At 39.5% G+C, this 21,313-nt stretch overlaps 3 protein-coding genes across 5 annotated transcripts in view; 1 reads left to right on the top strand and 2 right to left on the bottom strand.

Moving 5' to 3' along the window:
• Window positions 1-21,313, bottom strand: part of cerk (ceramide kinase) — a 51,666-nt gene that overhangs the window by 21,796 nt on the left and 8,557 nt on the right. For both annotated transcript variants that reach the window (XM_053862453.1, XM_053862454.1), the window contains exons 2-3: window positions 13,401-13,523; window positions 2,646-2,768 (exon numbers count right to left, since the gene is read on the bottom strand). In XM_053862453.1, the coding sequence (XP_053718428.1) occupies window positions 2,646-2,768; window positions 13,401-13,523 (246 nt within the window). The remainder of the gene's footprint in view (window positions 1-2,645; window positions 2,769-13,400; window positions 13,524-21,313) is intronic.
• LOC128757287 (uncharacterized) lies at window positions 6,182-9,098 on the top strand. Of its 2 annotated transcripts, XM_053862457.1 has the most exons (5): window positions 6,182-6,272; window positions 7,409-7,599; window positions 7,883-7,970; window positions 8,428-8,627; window positions 8,824-9,098. In XM_053862457.1, exons 2-5 carry the CDS (start codon window positions 7,458-7,460, stop codon window positions 9,009-9,011), a joined length of 618 nt encoding a protein of 205 aa, XP_053718432.1. In that variant the 5' UTR covers window positions 6,182-6,272; window positions 7,409-7,457; the 3' UTR covers window positions 9,012-9,098. The 2 variants fall into 2 exon arrangements, with proteins under 2 accessions (XP_053718432.1, XP_053718431.1); XM_053862456.1 differs by lacking the exon at window positions 6,182-6,272 and having other exon boundaries at window positions 7,342-7,599.
• On the bottom strand, window positions 7,714-13,388 carry LOC128757286 (uncharacterized). Its single transcript, XM_053862455.1, has 6 exons — window positions 12,036-13,388; window positions 11,067-11,195; window positions 10,730-10,923; window positions 10,405-10,552; window positions 9,607-9,811; window positions 7,714-9,527 (listed from the first exon to the last, which is right to left on the bottom strand). The coding sequence occupies exons 1-6, from the start codon at window positions 12,393-12,395 to the stop codon at window positions 9,220-9,222; spliced, it is 1,344 nt and encodes a 447-aa protein (XP_053718430.1). The 5' UTR covers window positions 12,396-13,388; the 3' UTR covers window positions 7,714-9,219.

Below are 21,313 nucleotides of genomic sequence, written 5' to 3'. Positions count from 1 at the left end.
GGATAATATTATCATATTAGCATCATATTTTTGTCCGACTCTTATCAGAATTTATTTATTTAAAAAATATAAATAACCTGGCTGGCGAACTAATTTCTTTGAATCACAAAGCTCTATGAATATGTTTGTGTTTGATTAATCTAATGCACAGGCTGCTCAGCAATTTTTTTTTTCAAAATGTGAGATAAAGTTGTTTTTTTTTAACTATTGACAGTGTAGAAGTGAAGTGTAGAAGGTTGACAGAAAAACCAGGAAGGTTCCCAGCCCCGATGCCATCTAATTATCCTGCTTCAAAACCTTGTAAAGACTGGATATTTCCCCATCTTCACAAGAACCTTCTCTGAAGTCACCACCTGCTTCATTGATCTTCATCTGGTTTCGGTTTGCCCACCAAGCAAGAGAAGAACAGGCAGCATCTCTACTAACCAGCCCTCTATCCAGGACTTATAAATAGACAGTCAGGAAACTGACAGGTGACATCACTACACCTCTCACCCAGCCCATATCCTCTTCTCTTCCTTTTCACCCTTTTTATTAACAGGGATAATAAAAACAAAGGAAGGAGCTTAACTACCCCGAAGAGACCTGACAGACGACCCTCCAAGGAGGCGCAAACACAATCCAGAACTTAAAATGAATGAATGAACCGACAAGAGCTTAGATGAGGTTTTCATGAGCCACTTTCTGAAAAACCTCTGTCAAATTGACTGCTCCCCAAAATGCACCACTGGAGAAATAAATGATCGCTGCTCAGGGGTGAGCGAGGAATCAATGGCGAGGTGCTGCATCATTTGCTGATAAACCCACAACGTGCAATAGAGAATGTTTAATGGCTTGTTTATGGCGGGCCGAGGAAGATTGTTTTCGGGGCAACAAGCACCGATTCACGGAGTCTTCAAATTGAAAATTAATGGATTGGGATCAAGTGTTAAATGAGCACAAAGAAATCAGGGCTACGATATTGTTTGGCAGTAAGACAAAAGTTCCATTAGATTCCATAAATGGAATGTCAGTGGGTAATCTGACGGAGCATATTGATGTTATTGAACACAGCCAGAAATTAATAAGAAGGGCAGCGGCGCCTCCCACCCAGCCATTTGAAGTCACCCCCACCGCGCCTTTGTGAGCCTGAAAATGATATAAAACCAGTAGGACCCTCAGTCGTCTTGATAGGCAGTACGACTTAGATTTCAAAGTCATTTTTACCCTTTAAAGACAGAATAAATATCATATTGACTGATAAATGTTGAGTGACTTTTGAGTCCTTACGAGGCAAGACATCCAGAAAATGTATCTTTAGCATCTTTCAATTCCAATAACTTCCAATAACTTGTTTTTGTCAGTGAATGTAAGCCAAAACGGCATCATTTATGAGAGAAGGAGATACAGTAAATGCCTAAGCACCATCTTATCATTCAAGCCCCTCTCATACTGCAGCGAAATTGCCAGGATAAGTATGTCATTCTGACAGTATAATAAAAGGAATTGGGACCAGCGTCAACTGTCTGTAATAGACGCACCTATTTATCAGAATCGGCTTTGACCCCTGGCATCAGTTAATGTCCCTGTCGTCTTTGTTGTTGTACATGCATGCTGTGTTCTGATTTTATCACAAAAGTTTTGTTAAATCAAGTGAACTTATGATCATCTCCCATTGTTGGTTGCTCACTGTTCACATTTTCAAAACAGAGAGCACAAATCAGACTTTGACTTTTTGTTTGTTTTGGAGTCATTCCACCCAAAACAAGCGATCGATATTAGATAGCACGCAGTTTAGTCGTCCTGTGTTCAAAATGCCAGGAATGAGCTCACTATTTGTAATAATGGAGAACGTAGTATGAATTATCTTCCATCAGATATTTATGTCTGAAAGAAAACTTTAGTTAAAACCTGGCCTGGTAGGAGCTGGAATATATCTGCTGTCAGTAACACAACAACAGGAAAGTGTTGCCAAGAACGTCAAGTCACGTCAGTCAAATCATTTTTCTTCATCTATCTTACAGCGATCTGGTGACTTATTGTGAATTCGGGTAGAAAGAGTGTTTCGTACGAAACAGAATTTGCATAGGAAGCTTTGCGGTGATGCCATGCTTGTAGACGCCTTAAGGTAAGGAACCTCCTCCAAAAAATCCGTCATACTTCTCCTTTAATGGAAAAGACAGGTGAAGCGCTAACTCTAAGCTGCGGATGAGCAAGCATCAAACTTATCATCTTCCTTCCTCTCGGACCGAGTCTGACCTTCTGTTCCTGCAAACCCTCTTACTCAGATTGCACACAGCCTCTGCACTCAGTAGTCCCCCACTAATCCAAACTTAATCTCGGGCACATGCATATTAAAAGAGTTAAATATGATTTGGTCAGCGTCTTTAAGCTCTTTGCACCTTCAGCAGTGAACCACCAACGTGCACTCTTTGCTCTTGTTAAACAGACTAACTGAGCAGGAAGTATTATCGTATAACCAGCAATAGATTAAATATAAATGTTTGACTTTGACTAAGCTTTAATTATGAAAGACTCTCGGAAGTTGATTCATGGTCTCTGTTGGATTTGATTCTCCGGCTGATGTAAATGTGGGAAGTTAGATTGAACATTTGCGTTTGCAGATGTACATACTGACCCAAATCATATTTGACTGTTGAACTTACTCATTGACCAAAGCTGGCCGTTGATAACGTTGACCCACTCCTTACAAAGAAGGCCGTCGGCTGAATGGAAGGTGACGTCACTGCAGCGCCATCGATGTCGTCTTGTTCGGGTGACGTAGAAAACTGTAAAAAAAAAACATGTTGACAAAACGTCCACTTGATAGTGAAACGTGCAGGTAAATGTGAAACGTGAAAATGGTGTCAGTCATGTAACAGGTAATGTCATAATTTTTGAATGTTTACTATGTGTCACAAAATTGAAATTAACATTCAGATGCAAAAAGTGTGATAAATTTGCTATTAATCCCGACTTAACTAAGGCTGTAGGTGAATAATTACAATTAAGCAAAATGAATCAATTGACAGCCCTAATACAAATACATATGTGTGTCTGAATGGCTTCTGTATTTTATATGCAGTTTAGTCACGGCATTGGTCTTTGTCTAGCGCACTTTTGGTTTTCGACTCAGCCTCGGATGATTGACTCCAAATACTTAAAATGTAATGGATTTCTATCAGTCATTTTACTAAAATAACCTAATGATTTGGGAGTTATTATCACCTTTCCTTTCATTCTCTCTCACTCACATGCATGTATCTCTGTAATTCTGTAATTCTCACTACAAATTATCAGATCATCAGCAAACATCAACAGCTGATCCATAGGTCACTCTTATGACATGCCTCACCACTGTCTCACTGTCTTCATTACATGTCCTGTCCTGCCTCACTGACGTTGGAGGATTCAGCACAGTTATATATTATAAATATAATATAATATATATAATTATTATGACTCAAATACTGTAACACCCATATGACAAACAAGGAAACATCTGACAGTCGAGAAACACAACGGAGAACAGTTTGCTCCACACAGAAAGTACATATGAGTTGCCTCAAGCTGGAGTTGAACCTTCAACCTCATTGCTGTGTTCTATAGATTGCAGATAGTCTTCACAAAAATGTGTTTTGAACGGGGTCATTATTGAAACTATATTCTCACTTGCTTTTGGGGATCAATACAATATATCTGATGCTGTGCATTTGAGGGTTTAAATGGTTTGCAGTCGGATGCTTGAAGCTAATTCTCATTTTGTCATGATGATATTCTTCAATGTGGAATTACGAGTATGTCAGAGGTGTCAAACTGATCCATAAAAGGGCAATGGGTGCACGCGTCTGCTTCAACAAGCACATATTGGCTAACCAGCCAGGTGTGAACTGAAACCACCAGACTCACACCACCAGACTGACAATCAACTGATCACAAATTGGTGTAAGGTTGGAACGAAAATCTGCATCCACTGTGGCCCTCTAGTCAATGAATTTTATGTTATGTGAGAGCAAAAATTGATCTTTGAAGATTTGAAGTTAGATTTCACAAGAGTTGATGGACGTTTACTGAATGGATACGTCACTGAATGTTTACGCAGAAATCTTTGCCAAACTAGTTGTGCCACGATGATCAGATAACACTGGAAGTTCCAAACTTATCAAATCTCACTTTGACCTATTTTTTCTTTTTGTGTCCATTGAAAGGCATTTCCGTGAGAAGATTTCAATCTAAGGTTTCTTTGTTTCATATGACACATGAAACCAGACAGGTTGCTGAAAGAAATGGCCTGAACTACATTTAGGAGAAGGTGACTTTTTGAGTTATTAGGGGCCTATTCTGTGATCACAGAATCATGGAATCTAATGTTCAACACAGCAATTTGACATAATTTCACAGATAAACTGAGCGAGGAGTGTTTAGGGAAGGTATAGCGACCCCGCTGCACAGATGGAGCTCCACGCAGCTCTGCCTCTGTCAGTGAGAGAACCTCTGTTTACACAGAATTGGGGACGCTAGTATTACTTGTATTGTTATTGTATTAGTTTTTTCCCCCAATATACCAATAACTTCAGGGACTGGCTGCAATTTGAATGTGAGCATTGCCCAAATTTCAATATGCTATCTTTTATGTTAAGTTATAGCTGTGAACATTAATTCATCGTAATATGAAACTGTATCAGAATGAATATACATGTTTTAGTTGTTGTGAGAAATTATATGGATTGAGATGTTTTGACTGTGACACTGGCTCAGCGGCCCCCTAGACTTTTATTTTCATCAGCTGTCACAGGTCAGAACCTCACAGGTGTAGACGCCCATGCTGCGTTCTAAGTCACAACAGCTGTGATAGCTGGTTGGTGGAGATGTTCTGAAAACCAGTGATTATTTGGAAGTGGATAAGTGGATTGCTCACACTCAAACTGAGACGGTGGTGAATAAACCCAGCGCACATTGTCTCATTCAACACGAAATATGAAACCTTGGTGCAGAAGCTATGTAATCAAAGACGCTATATAATCAGAGGAGTGACGTCTTATATAAAGTATTTCATGAAAAGATGGCTAAAATGCTTGACACCAGTGCAGTTATGGTAGTGCTTCTCAATTATTTTATTATTTTCTGTTGCGCCATTTCTGTTATTCGCCACGATAGCTCCAATGGCCAAAGGAAGGGCACTGCTGCAGCCACTGTTGGTTATTGTTGAGTGGGCTGTAGAGGGAGTGGTTAGGCAGGCAGGAATCAGAACGGAAACATACAAAACTGATCAGTTTGAATGAGTCACACATCACGCCCCATGAGTCCAAGTCAAGTCTCAAGTCACTTAAGGTTCAACATGAGTGTAACTCGAGTCAAGTCCCCATCTTTAATGTCAGGTGAACTGTGGAAATTGAAGTAGATCACAAAGACTAGTGTTACTGCTTAAATAACTTTTTAAGTTCATTTTGATGGAGTGTAAAATGTTTGATGGTTGTTTATATACAGGCCAATACAGTATTGAGGTTTATATGGTCACAAATATTTAATTTGTATGCATTTTAGCTATTTATAATTAAGAAAACACAATATTTAGCCCTGACATAAGTGATCAAAGTTCTAAAAACAGGTTTGCCACAAATCAAAACAGAAAAAAGGGCATTTCCAAGAATAAAACTCAAACAACACATGGAAAAAACTAAAACAGATTTCCATCTTTCATCAGAGAGGGAGCTTTGCTTGGGCCAGCTCAGTAGAGTACAGTAGTGCTGCTGCCTTGCAGCAAGAAAGTGTGAATCCTGTTTGAGTCTTTGCTGAGCGGAGTTTCATCCTATGCTTTATTCGTCCCACAATCGGAAATCGTTTTTTTCGATGACTCTAAATTGTTGGTGGTTGTTTGTCTTTGCATGTCCTGTGATCGACAGGAATCCGTGTATCATTCGTTCATTTGTTTTTCATAATAAAACCAAAATTGCAGAAACGAAAAAACGACTTGTTTTTTCATAGTTGGTTTCGAGGACCAAAATGAAAAAACGGAAAACGAATCGTTTTTCCGTTTTCCGATTTTCTGCACAATTGGAAAATGGAAAGAACGGATAACGGGGTGATTGCTACTTTTTCATAGTTCGATTTGATGTTGACCGCATCACCCGGAAGTGAACCTTTCAGAAACGCGAGTGCACAACGGCGGCAACCTCTCGGTGATCAAGCTCATAAAGATGAACGAGAACACATTTGTGCTGTTTAGGGAGGGGAAAAGGGTCACATTAAGGCCAGAAGACCTGAGTACAGAGAAAATAGGTGTCATTTTCCAGGTAAGTCGTTGTATGAAATTGGGGGGGGGGGGGGGGGGGGGGGGGGGGTCCGTTACTTATTAACTTTTGTGAAGCAAGTTTACGTCGAAGTTTCGTCGGATAGCGTGATGCCAGTAATGAGTTGGCGTTATTGGGTTATTATAACCAATCCAACTTATAGTTATAATAAGTTTCATGCGTTGTTGATTGCTATAGTAGTCACTACATCCTGCAATTGTAGATGTTAATTTTGTCCCCCGAGTGTTGCCAACACAATTATTGCCAAACCATAATGTTCACTATGAGTGTAAAAGATTCTTGTGCAACCTTAGACCTTTGATTATCCTCACGGTATGCACTGACAGATCAAACCATAAATCATGTTATATTCAGGGATTACATTACACTAATTACATTTGAATAATAACCATTCTGAAAGCGACAGGAAGTATTTGTGTGTACAAAAATGAGGGGAGAATTGAATTGTTTCTTAAAATGCGCGTTCAAATCTAAGTAAATGAATATGATCAATGTCTAATCTTCTCTATCCTAAATACTTCTAGGTACAAAAAGAGACCATTTATTTGACAGATGACACAAATGTGGCCATATTTCCTCATGATGACGGTGACTTCATGTGCTATGACCTCACTCGGAAAGGTCATTATGAAGTCCATGGCAACAGCACCTCTCTAGAGAAGCTGCCCAGGGAACTTTCATCTTGCCAGCAGCCAGTCAGATTTTCTTTTCACCGTCCACCCAGTGCAGCTGCTGGCGCTGCGTCTTCACATTCAAGGAGCACCCTGGTCAAAACCTTTGTCAGGTGATTTGTAAGAGAAACCCTATTCACAACAACTTTCTTCTAAATATTTTTTGTCGGTGTCTTGACTGTTTGCTAGTAATTACTTACTACCCACCCCACAATTGAGCTGTGTTAATGCTTGTTTTGCCAAAAACCTGATGACCCCAGGCATATATTGAGTGGCTAATGTTGTCACTGTATATTCACTGACTGACTGAGAAGTAAATACGAATATTATCAAAATCACTCCTTGTGAAAACTGTTTGAGATAGCACCTTGCATCATATAACATATTGGCCACTTGTAAGATACTTTCCATGTGTTCAAGAAATTCTAAGTTATTGTCATTGTTCAGGAATGTCTTCATTGCTGATGTCGTCAATGGAAAGCTGGAGAGCAGCAAGATGGTGACAGTCCGCTTCACAGAGTTTGAGGCCTGTGTTGCAACAATCACTGACAAGGTGAAAGAAGCCCTCGGAGAACAGGAGCCTGTCATTTTGACTGATAGTCAGGGGAATAAAATAATTGATTCGGAAGGAACAAGAGGTAGGTATAATACAGTTATTATTTTTGTTCTAATTATCGCGGTTTAAATGTAATATTTTCTGCACAAACAGTTCACATTCTTAATAACTGAAAAAAGTGCATACACCCAAGTGATATTCGCACGAAAGGACATATTTTAATAATAGCTCTGTACTTTGGATTTGTTTAGAAAAAAAAAGAACTTACCTTTAAGATATAATTAATCCACAGGGCAGAATATACATGGTTGAAACATAATAAAACATTTTTTATGACAAAGACTAATCTTATTTATTCTTGTCAGGATCAGTATACTGGAAGCAAAATTCCAGGAAAGTATTTGCAGTACCTGAAGCTCATCTGCTCCAGGTTAATAAGAGGAGGCGGCTGAGGTCAGTGAAGACTCTTTTACTTTTTTCGATCGATGTTTGTGTTAACTTTCATATGATGTCCACAAAGGGTTCTGATTCTGTTTAAAAAAAACAAACAAACACCTTCTTGTGATGAAATATGGCTTAGTTGGGACCGTTTTGCTGCTCCGAACGAGGTTGAAGTCAAATTTGAGGGTTGAAACTTAAAAATAACTAGGTCATTTTAATTGGATATTAGTTTGGATAAGGTTAGCCATTTATTTTGGATAGTTATGTTTAAGTGTGAGAGGCTGGGGAAACCAAGGAAGTCAATGAAAAACCTCACGATGCCCTAACAAGGATAGAAATATAAGTTTGTGCGTGTGGTTTGTTTTTTGGGTTTTTTTTTCCCCTTTATGAATTTCCTGACTGCAGCTTTTCTGAGGAATCTGAAGTGATTGTCTGTCTATGTTAAACATTGAATTAAAATGTTCTTCAGTCGCAGAGAAGATACTGGCCTTCAAGAGGTTGTAGCCGACATTGAAGATGTTGTGGAGGCAGCCCAAGGATTAAAGGAAGTGTCACAGATTATCAAAGATCTCAGTGGATTTGGTCATTCCACGATGACGACAACCTTGTCTCTGTCAGAAGCCGAAGCAGCCTCTTTAAGAGAAATCTGTAGCTGTCTCGTCTGTAAAGGTTGGTACTCTTAAATTTATTAATCAACATGGACTATGACGCACTCAATACTACACTGCTCTCACTGTCCTGGTTCTTATACAGTCAAATGATATGAATTGTATGTCTAATAAAGCTGATTAAATAATGTTTTTATCTCCTTAACAAATGAAATTTTTTAAACTTTTATTTTTTTCATTTTTCTATGAACTCACAGGTCTTTTAAAACGACCAATGTTCTCCACCTGCTGTAGAAGCCTGATTGGGTGTAAGGTGTGTGTAACAGAGTGGTGCAAAACCAGCACTTCCTGCCCCAAATGTCGTGAAGACGATTTAGAGGACAACATCCATGAAGTGGCTGGACTTGGTGAGGCCCTGGCACCACTGGAAAAGTTGCTCCTGTAGTAAATATAGTTTTTATGTATAATTTAGCACTGTGTTTTGGAAAACCAGATAGTTCATGTTAAGCACTTTACTGTGGCAGTCAGCCCTTTGTTTACATGGTTTTATACTTATAATTTTGTCAAATAAAGAAATATGCAGTGTTCTAAACTTGACTTTTATTTATAATTGAGCTCACTTATTGTTTGGCAAGTACATCATGTATTAATAATCACTCTGCATGCCTTCCAGTCACATGAATCAGGTACAACAGTGCTTCTTGAAACATACTGTGGTCATTGTTCACAACAGAGTCAAAAAGAAGAGAAATGTCAGGAATCCGCTCTCCAAACAGCTGCTCAGCATAAAGTCGGCCTTCCTCTGATGAAAATGGATCAGAGCCAAAGGATGAGTTCCAAGTCAGGGACGACCCCAACTCCAGCTCATACATTTGTGCTGCTTCACCAGCACTGGGCAGCATCTCTGGGGGAATTCTCGCTGCACAACCACCAGCAGCAAGATCGTTCGGTATCCCCCTTCCTAAAATACATTAATAATTTTAGTTGCGACAAAATTGTTTTGAGATTCTACAGCAGCCAGTGTAGTTATTATAACTTACCAGGGATTCTGTGTGCATTCCACGACTGGACAACCCTGCCAAGTCCAATTTGACTCACTTGACATGACAGATTGGATATACAAAATTTATTGATATTATCCTCCATATCAATCAACTCTTGATCCAGCAGGTGAACAAGAGCTTGTTTTAGGGGGTAGTTCACTCGATTATTGACCTCTGGCCAAATTCTTTCAACTCGTAGGTTCTGTTGAAAACACAAGAAGATATTTGAGATTGTAAAACATTTGTGAGAAACCCATATCAGAAGACATTGGCCATGCAAGTATAAGATGCCAGCTATGTCCTGGGGGTTTGGTCTGCTTGCAAAATGACATCATTAATGAGCACAATCATCACCTTTTCACCTAATTAGTAGTACTAAGTTGTCCCACTGCCTCCTTTTGAATTTTGATATGACAAAAATATGACATAATTGGAGAGGGGAGACTGGCCCACATGCACCAGAGGACTAGGGATTAGATTGCAATGCTCCGCATGGCAAAACACTCATTGTAAAACTAGGCCCATGGTACAGGTTCTGCCCATATAAACCACCAAAGAGTACCTTGCACCAACCGTTTTTGGAAGGAATTGTTGATGACAGTAGCAGCAATGAAAGATGGATTGAAGGGCATTTACCAATGACGTCAGATTTTAAATGCATTTGATTCATTTGATTGCAAACTCTTTCAGATTTTGGGATAGAACATCTATTTTTGATTGTGAATAATTTTTTTGTTAGCCGCGAGAGTTACTTTTGATCTTTGGATGTATGGTCACTAGCAGATCAAAACTCACCCTAGAAGAAGTTGTCTGAATGTAAGGTAGCCTGTTGGTGTTGTGTCTGTGTTGAGACAACTTCTCTTGAACGTAAAGGGTTAAGAAAAACTCTCTGCCATGATCAACTCTGAGCTGGTCCCACATGCCATTGTTAGTAACTGCCGCCCTGCAACACGGAAAATATGTACATTACAGAATTTTGATGAGATAAATGAGCTTCATTTCACATTCACATGCACACAACACATATAGCACATTATGATAGTTGAGAAAATATGATTGATATATATAACGACAAGAAGTGCTTATCATATGCTTTGGTTTAAAAATAAACATGACTAACCTGTAAACTTCCTCATAAATAATGAGATTGTTCTTCACTGGCATTGTGAAATTAGCAACGATTTTACTGCTGAATCCATCGATTGCCAGTACATGAGTCACTCCAAACATTCCCAGCTTCTCATTTTGGTCAATGTGGAGTTTGTGGCCCATTGACTCAGCGTGGTAAGGAACAGGGTTCAGGTTACGTGCTCCCTAAACAAAGTATCATTTATCCGATGAAAAGAAATAATAATACATAGCCTACAAATATAACAATATGGAATAATATAAAATTGTAAATGTACAATGACATAAGTTGATCAATCACGCATTTGTTTTCACTGTCAGTGACTTACCTGCCGACGCATTTCATTATAGGGCTGGTGCACCTCTCTGAGAACCCTTCCCACTCGACATTCTCCTGCTCTTAAACCCAGTGATGACAAAAATCCGGTCATAAATTTTCGGCCATATGATGGACCTGTCTGTGAAGACAAAAATGTTTCTTATATAATTGAAACTGAAAATCAAGCTAATAGCTTTGAAATGTGTTTATATGGCAGATGCATCACGTGTGCAACAAAATGGCAACTGCTTGTATCAAAATGGAAAACTGGTTATTTGGCGCCCGTATCGAACCTTGTAAATGTAAAACGGTTTATTAAATAGGGCTAGATATAGTGTGATAAAGTGTGAATGCACTTTAATCTGCATTGTAACAGTGGGTTGAAAAACACCTTCAAGGGCCACAAAGCACTGTACCCTGGGCAATAAGGCAAGTAATACATTATTTGTATAGCTATATACTTTTACAATTTGTCACTAAGGGCTTTACTTGGTAACATTTCAAAACACTTAACAACACATAATATTAAATAGTGGTTGTAGGTGCAGAGGGATTGAGCTCTGGAAAATCTTTGGGAACTCAAAGTGCGAGACACTCAGGCTTCTAATTCAGTGGGAGGAGAGGGCCCAATCATCACCACCCCAGGATCACCCTGTGATATTGATTCACAGTAATGTACAGTAAATATACCCAGTACGCACATCTAGGAATGGACTATGTCGAGTAAGTGAGTAAGTAAGTAAGTGTTGTTGTACTTGCCTTGTATGCACTTGCAGTGGCACTATTGTGGTATTTTGGTTTTAGAATGATTAATAGATGAATGATTCGAATTTGAGATACATATGTCACGTTTTCTTTGGACAAACAAAAACAACTGTTTAGCAGTTAAATACAAACAATAAGACTAGCGCACCGGAACTTGTCTTCTACAGATTGATATGAGGTACCTGCTAAAAATGGAAATAACATTAACACTTACTTTATCAATTGAGGAAATGACTGCTACTTCCAATTCTGCATCGGAAACATGTCCTTTTCGTCTGAGCTGGTGCCGATTGCAGAATCTTCTGACTGACATTTCGGAGCATCGTAGTACACCCATCTGTCGGAGTGTGCTGGCAATTTCGGCATGCGTTCTTCCCTCCTCAAAAAGTTGAAAAATTATGTCGGCGTTATCGTCCAGTCCAGCCATGTCGCTCTTAATGTTGATCTTGAACCACGTTGCGCTTAACAGTGAGTCGGTAGAACTCGCGCGTAACAAAACTTCCGAACCACATGAAGCAGACTGCTGAGCACTCGCGTTTCTGAAAGGTTCACTTCCGGGTGATGCGGTCAACATCAAATCGAACTATGAAAAAGTAACAATCACCCCGTTATCCGTTCTTTCCATTTTCCAATTGTGCAGAAAATCGGAAAACGGAAAAACGATTCGTTTTCCGTTTTTTCATTTTGGTCCTCGAAACAAACTATGAAAAAACAAGTCGTTTTGTCGTTTCTGTAATTTTGGTTTTATTATGAAAAACAAATGAACGAATGATACACGGATTGACAGGTTATCTGTAGACATAATACAGATGGATGCGATGAGGATTTTCTGCGGAGTCAGTGAGGACGTCAGAAGTGACACACTCTCGGTTCAGATGGACGGAGATCCCTTTTAGCGATTGGTTCTGATGAATAATGCAAACCCAATCTTGTTTGGGTTTAATCTAATGTCTTAAAATCATAAGTCGGTGGCATGTTGCCATCCTACACCCGAGCAGGGACTCGCTTGTTAATACATTACTTGAATTTGTGGTTCAGGCTTCTTTCCAGCGCGCCCTCATTTAAAATCAGAGCAGCTGAAGTTGTCTGTTTTGAGGAAGTTCTGATGAAATTGGTTCAGAAGTGAATCCACTTAAGAGAAAAGGTCACATGATTGATTTGTTGACGCTGACGTTTGCGAGTTTTTAAAGTTTAACAGGAAAAAAAGAGCAATTACAGTATGAGATCATGGCTATTCACTTTTAGCAACTAACTGCCAAACAATTAACCCCAAAATGCCATCAGTAAAAAATGCAACGTCAAAGAACAAAATGGCAGCACAGTGAATCATAACTCCAATAAATCACACACAGAATCATAGAAGTGCTTTAACTATAGCAGTACATTACGGAACTAGTCGTATAAAGTGCTCACTGGCAGCAATTCCACATTCTGGAATTAAATATTACACAAAACACTGCTAAAATTACACAATAAACAAAGCTAGTGAAATATAAAATTTAGTTATTGCTATATTACACAATGTACAGGAGAAACAGCTGTCTAGACTGAATTTAACCCAAAAAAGCCTGTTTGCTACCTTTGAACCCGTGTGGGAAGATCTCGACGTGATGCTTTGTTGGTGTCCTTCCGACCTCTGCTTTGTTTAGGCCACCTTCTTCAGTCTCTTGGACAGCAACTATTTCGCAGACCTGGATGGCACCTGTGGAGACATTAGCATATTCATATTTGACACAAAGTATGATGTGCTTTCGCCTGACAGAGAAACTGCATAATAACTGTTTTTTCTTTTAACTCTGATGGACCAGAGAAAGTGCAGAGGTGAATTTTAATAACCACAGAATCTGCTCAGCGGTATAAATATGAAGTATTTCGGCGCAGCAGTTATATTTCAATTATGAAGGCAGCTGATCCGTAGAAAAGAAAGATGAACATGGCTTGACTTTGAATTGATTTCTTCTTTTTATAAAAGTAAAATGTAGTAGTTTTATGAAGCATCGAAGATCACTCAGCCATCCAGAGACTCTAGTTAAAGCCATGGCTCCTCCAAGCCAATCGAGGTGGCTTGGGCATCCTGGCAGGATGACTCCTGGACGCCAACCTTGTGAAGTTTTCAACAGGCTCTGGACCTCTGATGAGAGGGAGACAAAAGGACTGATGCTAATTTGTATTTCATGATTCTTCATTAAGAATACTTTTAAAAAATTGTTACAATGAAGACTAAGACATCTATCGGATACTTGGGAGGTTATTTAACATTTGAGGGAGGAGGACTGAAATATGAGCTGTTACTGGAACTGTTAAGGTACAGAGTTTACCAAGTACATGCTCCGATGAAGTCAGTCAAAGACACTCCATCATGACGCTAAGAATTTGTTCAGGTGCAATAGATGTCATTTGTAATGTTCATGAACATGAATGAGAGGAAATTATATTAACTTAGAAAGTAAGTCCTGATGTCAAATATCCAAGGAAGAAGATGAAAAAGACCCACGTAGGATAGATCGAAGACAATAATATGACTTCAGATAACATCATTTTTTACTCAGAAGGTACATGGAAAGAACAAGGAAGCTGAGGGGTCATTTCGTCACATTGTTTTGCCATCTGCTGCCTGTTCAACATCAACTTGGTCACACTAAAATACCCCAATATTCCCACATGATTTTACATGATTTCATTTTCTAGTGGTGAACTTGTTTTAAGACCATTCCGACAGCACACCCAACACGTCGACGCTTCATCTCATGCATCCACTCTTGTCTCTCCTACACATTTGCTCGGCTGATTTGGTGAAATGGAAAGGTGGGAGGCATGACATATTATATCTCCCCCGAGACTCTGAGGAAATAGGATTTCATTTCTTTCTCAAATAAAGATGATTCCTTACACAGGCATGAATAACTTTATGACCATCCATATTCCCACTTTGACAAATAGCACCAAGAGTTATTGCCAGGAGACTTTATTTCAGGAGGGAGAGAGGACATTGAGTTTAACTATTCCAAAATGGAGTGGGTGGGTGTTCCAGAGACATAATAGATGACTGAAATTGAAATTTGAGATTGGAAATGCTCCTGTGGTAATGATCAGATGGGATTAATGTGTTGACAAGAGCTTTTTGGCCTGTGAGTGGGAAATGAAAGTGAAAAGTATTTGACGTGGATGAAAAATTTAATGTTACGGTTGGTTAGCGCCAAGGTTGACACCAAAACTTCCAGGTCAAGGAGAAGCTCATGCAGCATCTGTGATTGGTGCTGACGTCATTGGAAGTCAGTTTTTGTTCCGTGCATGATTTGACAGTAACTGCTGTGACTGAAGTCCTTTCTTCAATTAATGCCCCCAGAGCACAAAGTTATCCATCCGTCAAAGGGACAATGGGTGTATGTTGGTGTGTGTGTGTGTGTGACCTACATGTCTCTTGCCTCTTCCTTCATGCAACGGGGACTACATCTAGCTCCCTGATCCTGGACTTCCAGGTACTGTTTCAACCATATGCTGAGCAGATGGAAGTCGGGCTCTGTCCAAACAGATTGAGCAGGGTACACATGGACAGGTCAGCACAGGGCACATACAGTATTTACTCCCACAATTTAGGCACCATCATTGAACCTCCGTGGGGTTTTGTGGGAGCACACCGGAGCACACACTTGGTGGGAAGAAAAAAAAACAAAACTCCATTGGGAGAATATATTGATGCGACATTGGTGTGGGTAAAGTGAAGACTAAGGTATTATTGACGACAACGTTTATTGACTCTTTATTACTACAAAATGCTATCTGCAATACTGAAGTGCAAGATAACTTGTCAGTAAGACAGTTCAGATGGTGAGGGCTAAATTGCTTCATGCTCTGTCAGAGACCTAAGCACTCAAAACAACAGTATAAAATGTAGTTGAGTTGGATTAACTAACCAATATCCCAATGTCAACTTGGTTTATTCTCTAAATATTTATATACCTGCAATAAAGAGTATTATTCACACTTTATAAATACAAAAATAATAAAAAATACAAAAATATAAAAAGTAGTTTTTGTGCCATAACAATGTGCATGAACGACTTCTGTCAGTTAAAGTTTGGAGCTAAATTGTTTCAGTAACTGCAAGCTTGCGTCATATAGAGACACTGCTCAAACACATCGGCAGAAAACACAGCAGGATCTAAATTAAAATCAACAACATCCAACTAATAGTTCTACAGGACAACCCGCTATCATATTTATGGTGTTAATCCAGCGTCTACAACTTCAGAGGAGCAATAATGAGCAGCTCTGTATCAGCATCGTCTAGTTCTGTCAGGTTTGAGTTTGATAGAGGTCTGAAAATAAAGCTTTCCTGAAATTAAACTTGTGCTTCTGGAGTGCACACACATCTGTGATGCCTGGGCTGTGGGAACAACCCCAAAACCCAGGGATCGACAGGACTCATGAGTCTCACACCTGAGGCTCAAGATGTTCATCTCCAGAATCAACACCTTGCACTTTCCTACGGACAGTATGGACGGTGTGGTATTATTGGAAATTCCTATTTTCATTGGTTGCTTGGACTAGGCTGTTTACAATCCGAGCTGGACTAAGACAGTAACACCCACGTTGACAGACCTTTAGGTCTTAACATCAACATTCAACATCTTCACATTGATGGGATGGAGGGTTGGGGTGGGTTAAACGGGAGCATGTTAATCCTGTTAATTCATGCAATATTTGTGTTTGAACAGTTTGGGGCGTGTCAAATTTAAGAATTAATATATACTATATAATTGTAGATTTAACTTGAAAGCAAGTTGTGAAGAAAAGCTCAATCAAATCAGTGATCTTTTTTAGATAACTTAATCATAAGTGGTTTTGCAGATAGCAAAGTATCTTATCTGTTATCTGTTAGCATCCAGACTGATGGTGCAATCTTTAAACAGTGGCTCTGTAATCGGCTCGCATACGTTGCTCTCACACATTTACTACACATTCACTGTTACAGACTTTCCAAAACGACTCGCCTCACAGAGCCGTCCCTTAAGAGAACTCACACAGAAGTTCCACACTTTTTAAGCTCAGCGCCGTCGCTAAGTTACATGCTAAGCCCTCGGCCATACAAGGCAAAAATCCTCTCAGCTCGGCTCTGACATACTTTTTCTTTGTGCTTGAAGAATCTTAGCACTGGCAGTCAACCAGCACGCTCTGACTATTCATACCACAGGGCTCAGCATGTCACTTCAAGCTGAAAAGGTTCTCTATCAGCTCCTAGTCAGCTTTTCATGAACTGGATGAGGGAAGGGGTTTAGTGTCAGTTGTGAGCAAAGGTCCTTTTTTTTCCTTTTTTGTTTAGGATTGTGTTAGCTTCCATCAACTCTCAAATTAACTTGGTCAGTCTTACACACACAAACTACCACTGTATAACTCTGGTTGGAGTCTTCCAAATGCTACAAATAACTAGGGGTGGTTATCGGTATCGGCCGAAATGACTCGATCGAGTTTCGGAATGTGTTCAAAAACCCATCCCATCTATAAGCGCAAAGATCCTCAATTTCACTTCATGTCACATGCTGTAATGTGGCTTCTATTTTACACAGGTGCATCAAATGAGGTTTATAGTCTAGGTTTGTTTAATTATTTCAATATTTTTGCCATTTTGCACTTTCATTAATGCTGCTGTTAATGCTGTGCACAACTTCAGTTGTGTGGTGTTTTTAGGTGTCACATCCATCACAACACATTATCACCACTACTGTGAAAAACTGAATAAAACTGTGTAACTGTACTGTAAAAACATTGGTGTTTCGTCAAGGCTGTTTTTTGGCAACTTTGTTTTTTGTCTACGATGACGATGACTGAAACAATTTCGTTTACGACCTTATTTTCATGACAATAACATGACGATGACGAACTAAACATGGGTCCTTGTTGACGACAACGTGTTTCATTTGACGAAATGAGGCAAGACGAAAACGTATGAAGATGGTCTGTTATTGATCGCAAAATCACATTCTCATGTGTGCAATTCACAATTTGTTATTTGTAATATATTTGTAATTATTATTAATTATTATTATTTCTTCCTGACTAAAATTAAATGTTTTGGAGTTTTACATTGACTAAAACTAAACAAAAAGTAATCATGCCAATGTAATTCTGTGAAGAGAGCTTTCTAACGTTCAGCCTTTTGAAGATATATTGGCCAAATTTGAAGAAATAGGATCAATCGATTGTCACCAAAACACTGTGATGCATTTATCCCTGCACAGGTTGCACAAAAACATCACAGGATACAGGAAGGCAGAAAATCACTCACATTCACAGCTGCCGACAATATGAGTCACTTGCTAGTTTGCAAAATATCTTCTTTCACAGACATTTTTTTAAACGTACAAAAATGACATAAAGTATTTTTCATCATTTGCTATTATTCTGCGAGTCCCATCACAATGCGACGGTGATTTGCAGGCTGTCTGCTGTCTCGCAGCCATATTTACCAGTAATAGTAGGAGAAGCAATCTGGAGCTAAATGTTTCACGCCTCTTCAGTTGAAGAGGGCACAAATTTGATATCACCGTGGAGAGGAGTTAGAAAGGCATGAAGAGTGGAATGGGACAAAATGATTCATCATCTGATGATTTCGCCAGTCACCTCTCGGTGGGAGCAAGTGCACAAAATTCAATCAAGATCAGTCTCGTCTATCTGCATGCTGTGAGGAGCTTTGATTCCTTACAATGGGCCTGTTTGAGTGTCAACAACTTCTTATTGACCCAGTTTGTCATGATGAAGTCACTCTCAGGTAACTCTTGGGTAACTGCACATGTGCTACTTAATGAATGTCCCTCCCCTGATGTGTTCATTTCTGATCCTGTTCTTAACTCTGCTCTGAATGTGGCAGCCCTCACCTTTGTCCGTTAATAGAAAAGAGGAAGAATGGCAGTGAAGGACGAATGAAAAAACCTTCAAACTGTCAGTAAATCCACATTTTATCACCACACTCACACAAACGTCCATTTAATTCATTGACTGGATTGTATGTTGTGTATTGTGAAGTTAAAATTTCTGGTCACTGGCAGTAAATTGAAAGTAATAGGAATGAATGCAGCACTAAAATCATTATACTAAAGCTATCCCATTTCCAACAAACCTTGAAAGATTTATTGAAATAAATTGTCCGTTTCGGAGTAATTCTGTCGACAAACCACCCACTACAATAGCTGACCCCTGATGTACTGCTGTCATCTTGAATCCTTCCATTCCTCCAGTCCTTATTTGACTTATTTCAAGGAACAGTACAGTGAAATAAGTGAAAATAGAACAATTGAAAAAAACAATTAACAATTTTAGACTGCATTGTCTTACAAGAAGTTCCTACGTCTTGCTGAGATGTCACTTATAAGGTGAATTTATTTTAAATCAAGATATTTTGACTAAAAACAAGGCTAAAAAATGGTAAGATTTTGAGCTTTTGCAGTGAGACGTGTCCCTTAAATAGTTTACTACCTTCAATAATTACATCTGTTCCACTTTGAATCTGGGGAAAATACGGAAAACATAAATAAATTGCAGACATCTGAAAAAATCTGACATTACAAGATGAACATTTGATTCATGTTGGTGAACCAAAAATGATAAATAAATATTTCTTAAAAAAAAAACATTGCAGCTTAATGCAGACACTATGAGTTGCAGAGCAGCTGGTCCTGCACAACCCAAAATGACTTCTCAGGTTCTCTTGACTTAAGGGACAACTTCATAGGCTTTTTCTCAATCAACAAAAGTAATGCAGCCTCTGACCACCTCAGTACATTCCATCAACATCCTCAAAGCAAACAGATCAGTCAGATCAGTGGTACTGTTTCTTGGCACAAATCCACACTGCTGTTGACTGATGGCAACCTCTCCACAAAGTCTGGCCACAACTCTTTCCCACATCTTTTCAGAGTGACTCATCACCTCTACACTTAATGCAGTCCTAAGCATCTCACTAATTCTTAAAAACTGGTACCAGTCGACTTTTTGTCCACTCATCAGGTGCCCTCTTCAAGGTTGTGACAAAAACCTCACACCCCACTGTTTCATTTTGTCACAAAATAGCACCCCCGGTGTGAAAAATACAGGCGGGACAAATCAAGGGCTCAATGGAAAGTTTAAAGAGCCTCTTTTCTCCTCGCCAAGAACTGTGCCCTGCCGTAAAGTCTTGAAATGAACACGTTAGATCTTCTGTGGCTACGTTCTGACAAACCAGTAAAACAAAGTGTTCATTATTAACGGAACAATTGAGAACGCCTCAGCTTCAGTTACTGAGATACAAAGAACCAGAGAAGTATCGATTTTATCATGGGAAAGTAAAGCCTTCACAGCGGCTCGCTAGGCATCACGTTGTAATTATGCTGACATAAAACCGTCAGCCAGCGTGATAAGGAAGTCCTAGAGAGAAGTGAAGTAAAAAAGATGAATATTTTCAGTGCAATAATTAGGTGCAGTTTAATGACCTCCAGGCTTTCAGTGGATATAAGACATCACACTCTTTCTTATTATGTAACAAGGTGCTGTATTTCACAACTATCGGTTTTATTCCTCTTCCAGAAATTAAAAGCACCGTTATTCATATATCAATGAAACTTTTTGTGGAAGCCAGGTAGGGTACCTTCAAAAGCAGCAACATTCTGGCTGACAGAAGCTTTATAGTGCAGTACAAGTTCTTCAACTTAAGGACATGTGTCACAGAGAAGGCCTTTTCATGATAACGGCTTGTTTGGTTGGGAACACATTTCTTCAGGCATATAGAAGAGTGTCTATATGCTGGTTTATGTTTTCTGTTGCCTCTCGATTCGGCCAGCAAAGTACCCACTTCAATATATACCTGACATTCAGTACTCCTTAGTATTAAGAAACCGTTGAGATCTCTAAAATATACAGTGGTACCTCAGTTTTCAAACGTCTTGGAATCGGAAATTCGAACAAAATTTTGAGATTTTTTTGCTTCGGATTTCGAACAAAAATCCAGATCTCGAACACTCCCCAAAAAAGCCAGAAAAAACAACGCACGCGGACCGATCAGCTGACCCACAAGACGCTTTGTTATTGTGTATAACGCAGCATCTGTATGCAGACGTGTCCCGTTAGCTACATTTACTAACTGTTTTTTCTTCATATTGAGGTGTAAAACCTTTCCTGTATCTGGACTGGACCGTGGTTGAGTGTCACAGGGGAGGTGCTCCTCGACACCGCCGCACTCCAGGGTTTGATGTCCTGTTGTGGGCTGGAGCTGGGACAGGGATGAGGCGAGTCTGGGACAGAGCGTTACTTGGTTTATGACTTTGTCACAGCCAAACTGCACAGAAGCGCACATTCAGAGCTGGACACGCACCGGGCACCTCTTCACTTCTGGAGAGACGTCACTCACTCGGCAACCCCTCCCACATGCAGCGGCCACACACATAGACGAACAGCGCACCTGCAGCAGACACTCTACATTCACTCCTGCAAAAGCATTATTTCTTTTTCTATTAACTGTAA

Source organism: Synchiropus splendidus, chromosome 4, assembly GCF_027744825.2.
Source record: "Synchiropus splendidus isolate RoL2022-P1 chromosome 4, RoL_Sspl_1.0, whole genome shotgun sequence".
Lineage (NCBI taxonomy): Eukaryota > Metazoa > Chordata > Actinopteri > Syngnathiformes > Callionymidae > Synchiropus > Synchiropus splendidus.
This window is presented reverse-complemented; position numbering and strand designations above follow the sequence as displayed.

Coding starts and splice junctions, on each gene's coding strand:
- LOC128757287 (XM_053862456.1), top strand. CDS start 7,371: ATGTGTTCAAGAAATTCTAAGTTATTGTCATTGTTCAGGAATGTCTTC. Junction 7,600..7,882: donor TGATTCGGAAGGAACAAGAG/GTAGGTATAATA, acceptor TATTCTTGTCAG/GATCAGTATACTGGAAGCAA. Junction 7,971..8,427: donor AATAAGAGGAGGCGGCTGAG/GTCAGTGAAGAC, acceptor AATGTTCTTCAG/TCGCAGAGAAGATACTGGCC.
- LOC128757286 (XM_053862455.1), bottom strand. CDS start 12,395: ATGTTGACCGCATCACCCGGAAGTGAACCTTTCAGAAACGCGAGTGCT. Junction 11,196..12,035: donor TCATTTCCTCAATTGATAAA/GTAAGTGTTAAT, acceptor TTGTCTTCACAG/ACAGGTCCATCATATGGCCG. Junction 10,553..10,729: donor ATTTATGAGGAAGTTTACAG/GTTAGTCATGTT, acceptor TCCGTGTTGCAG/GGCGGCAGTTACTAACAATG.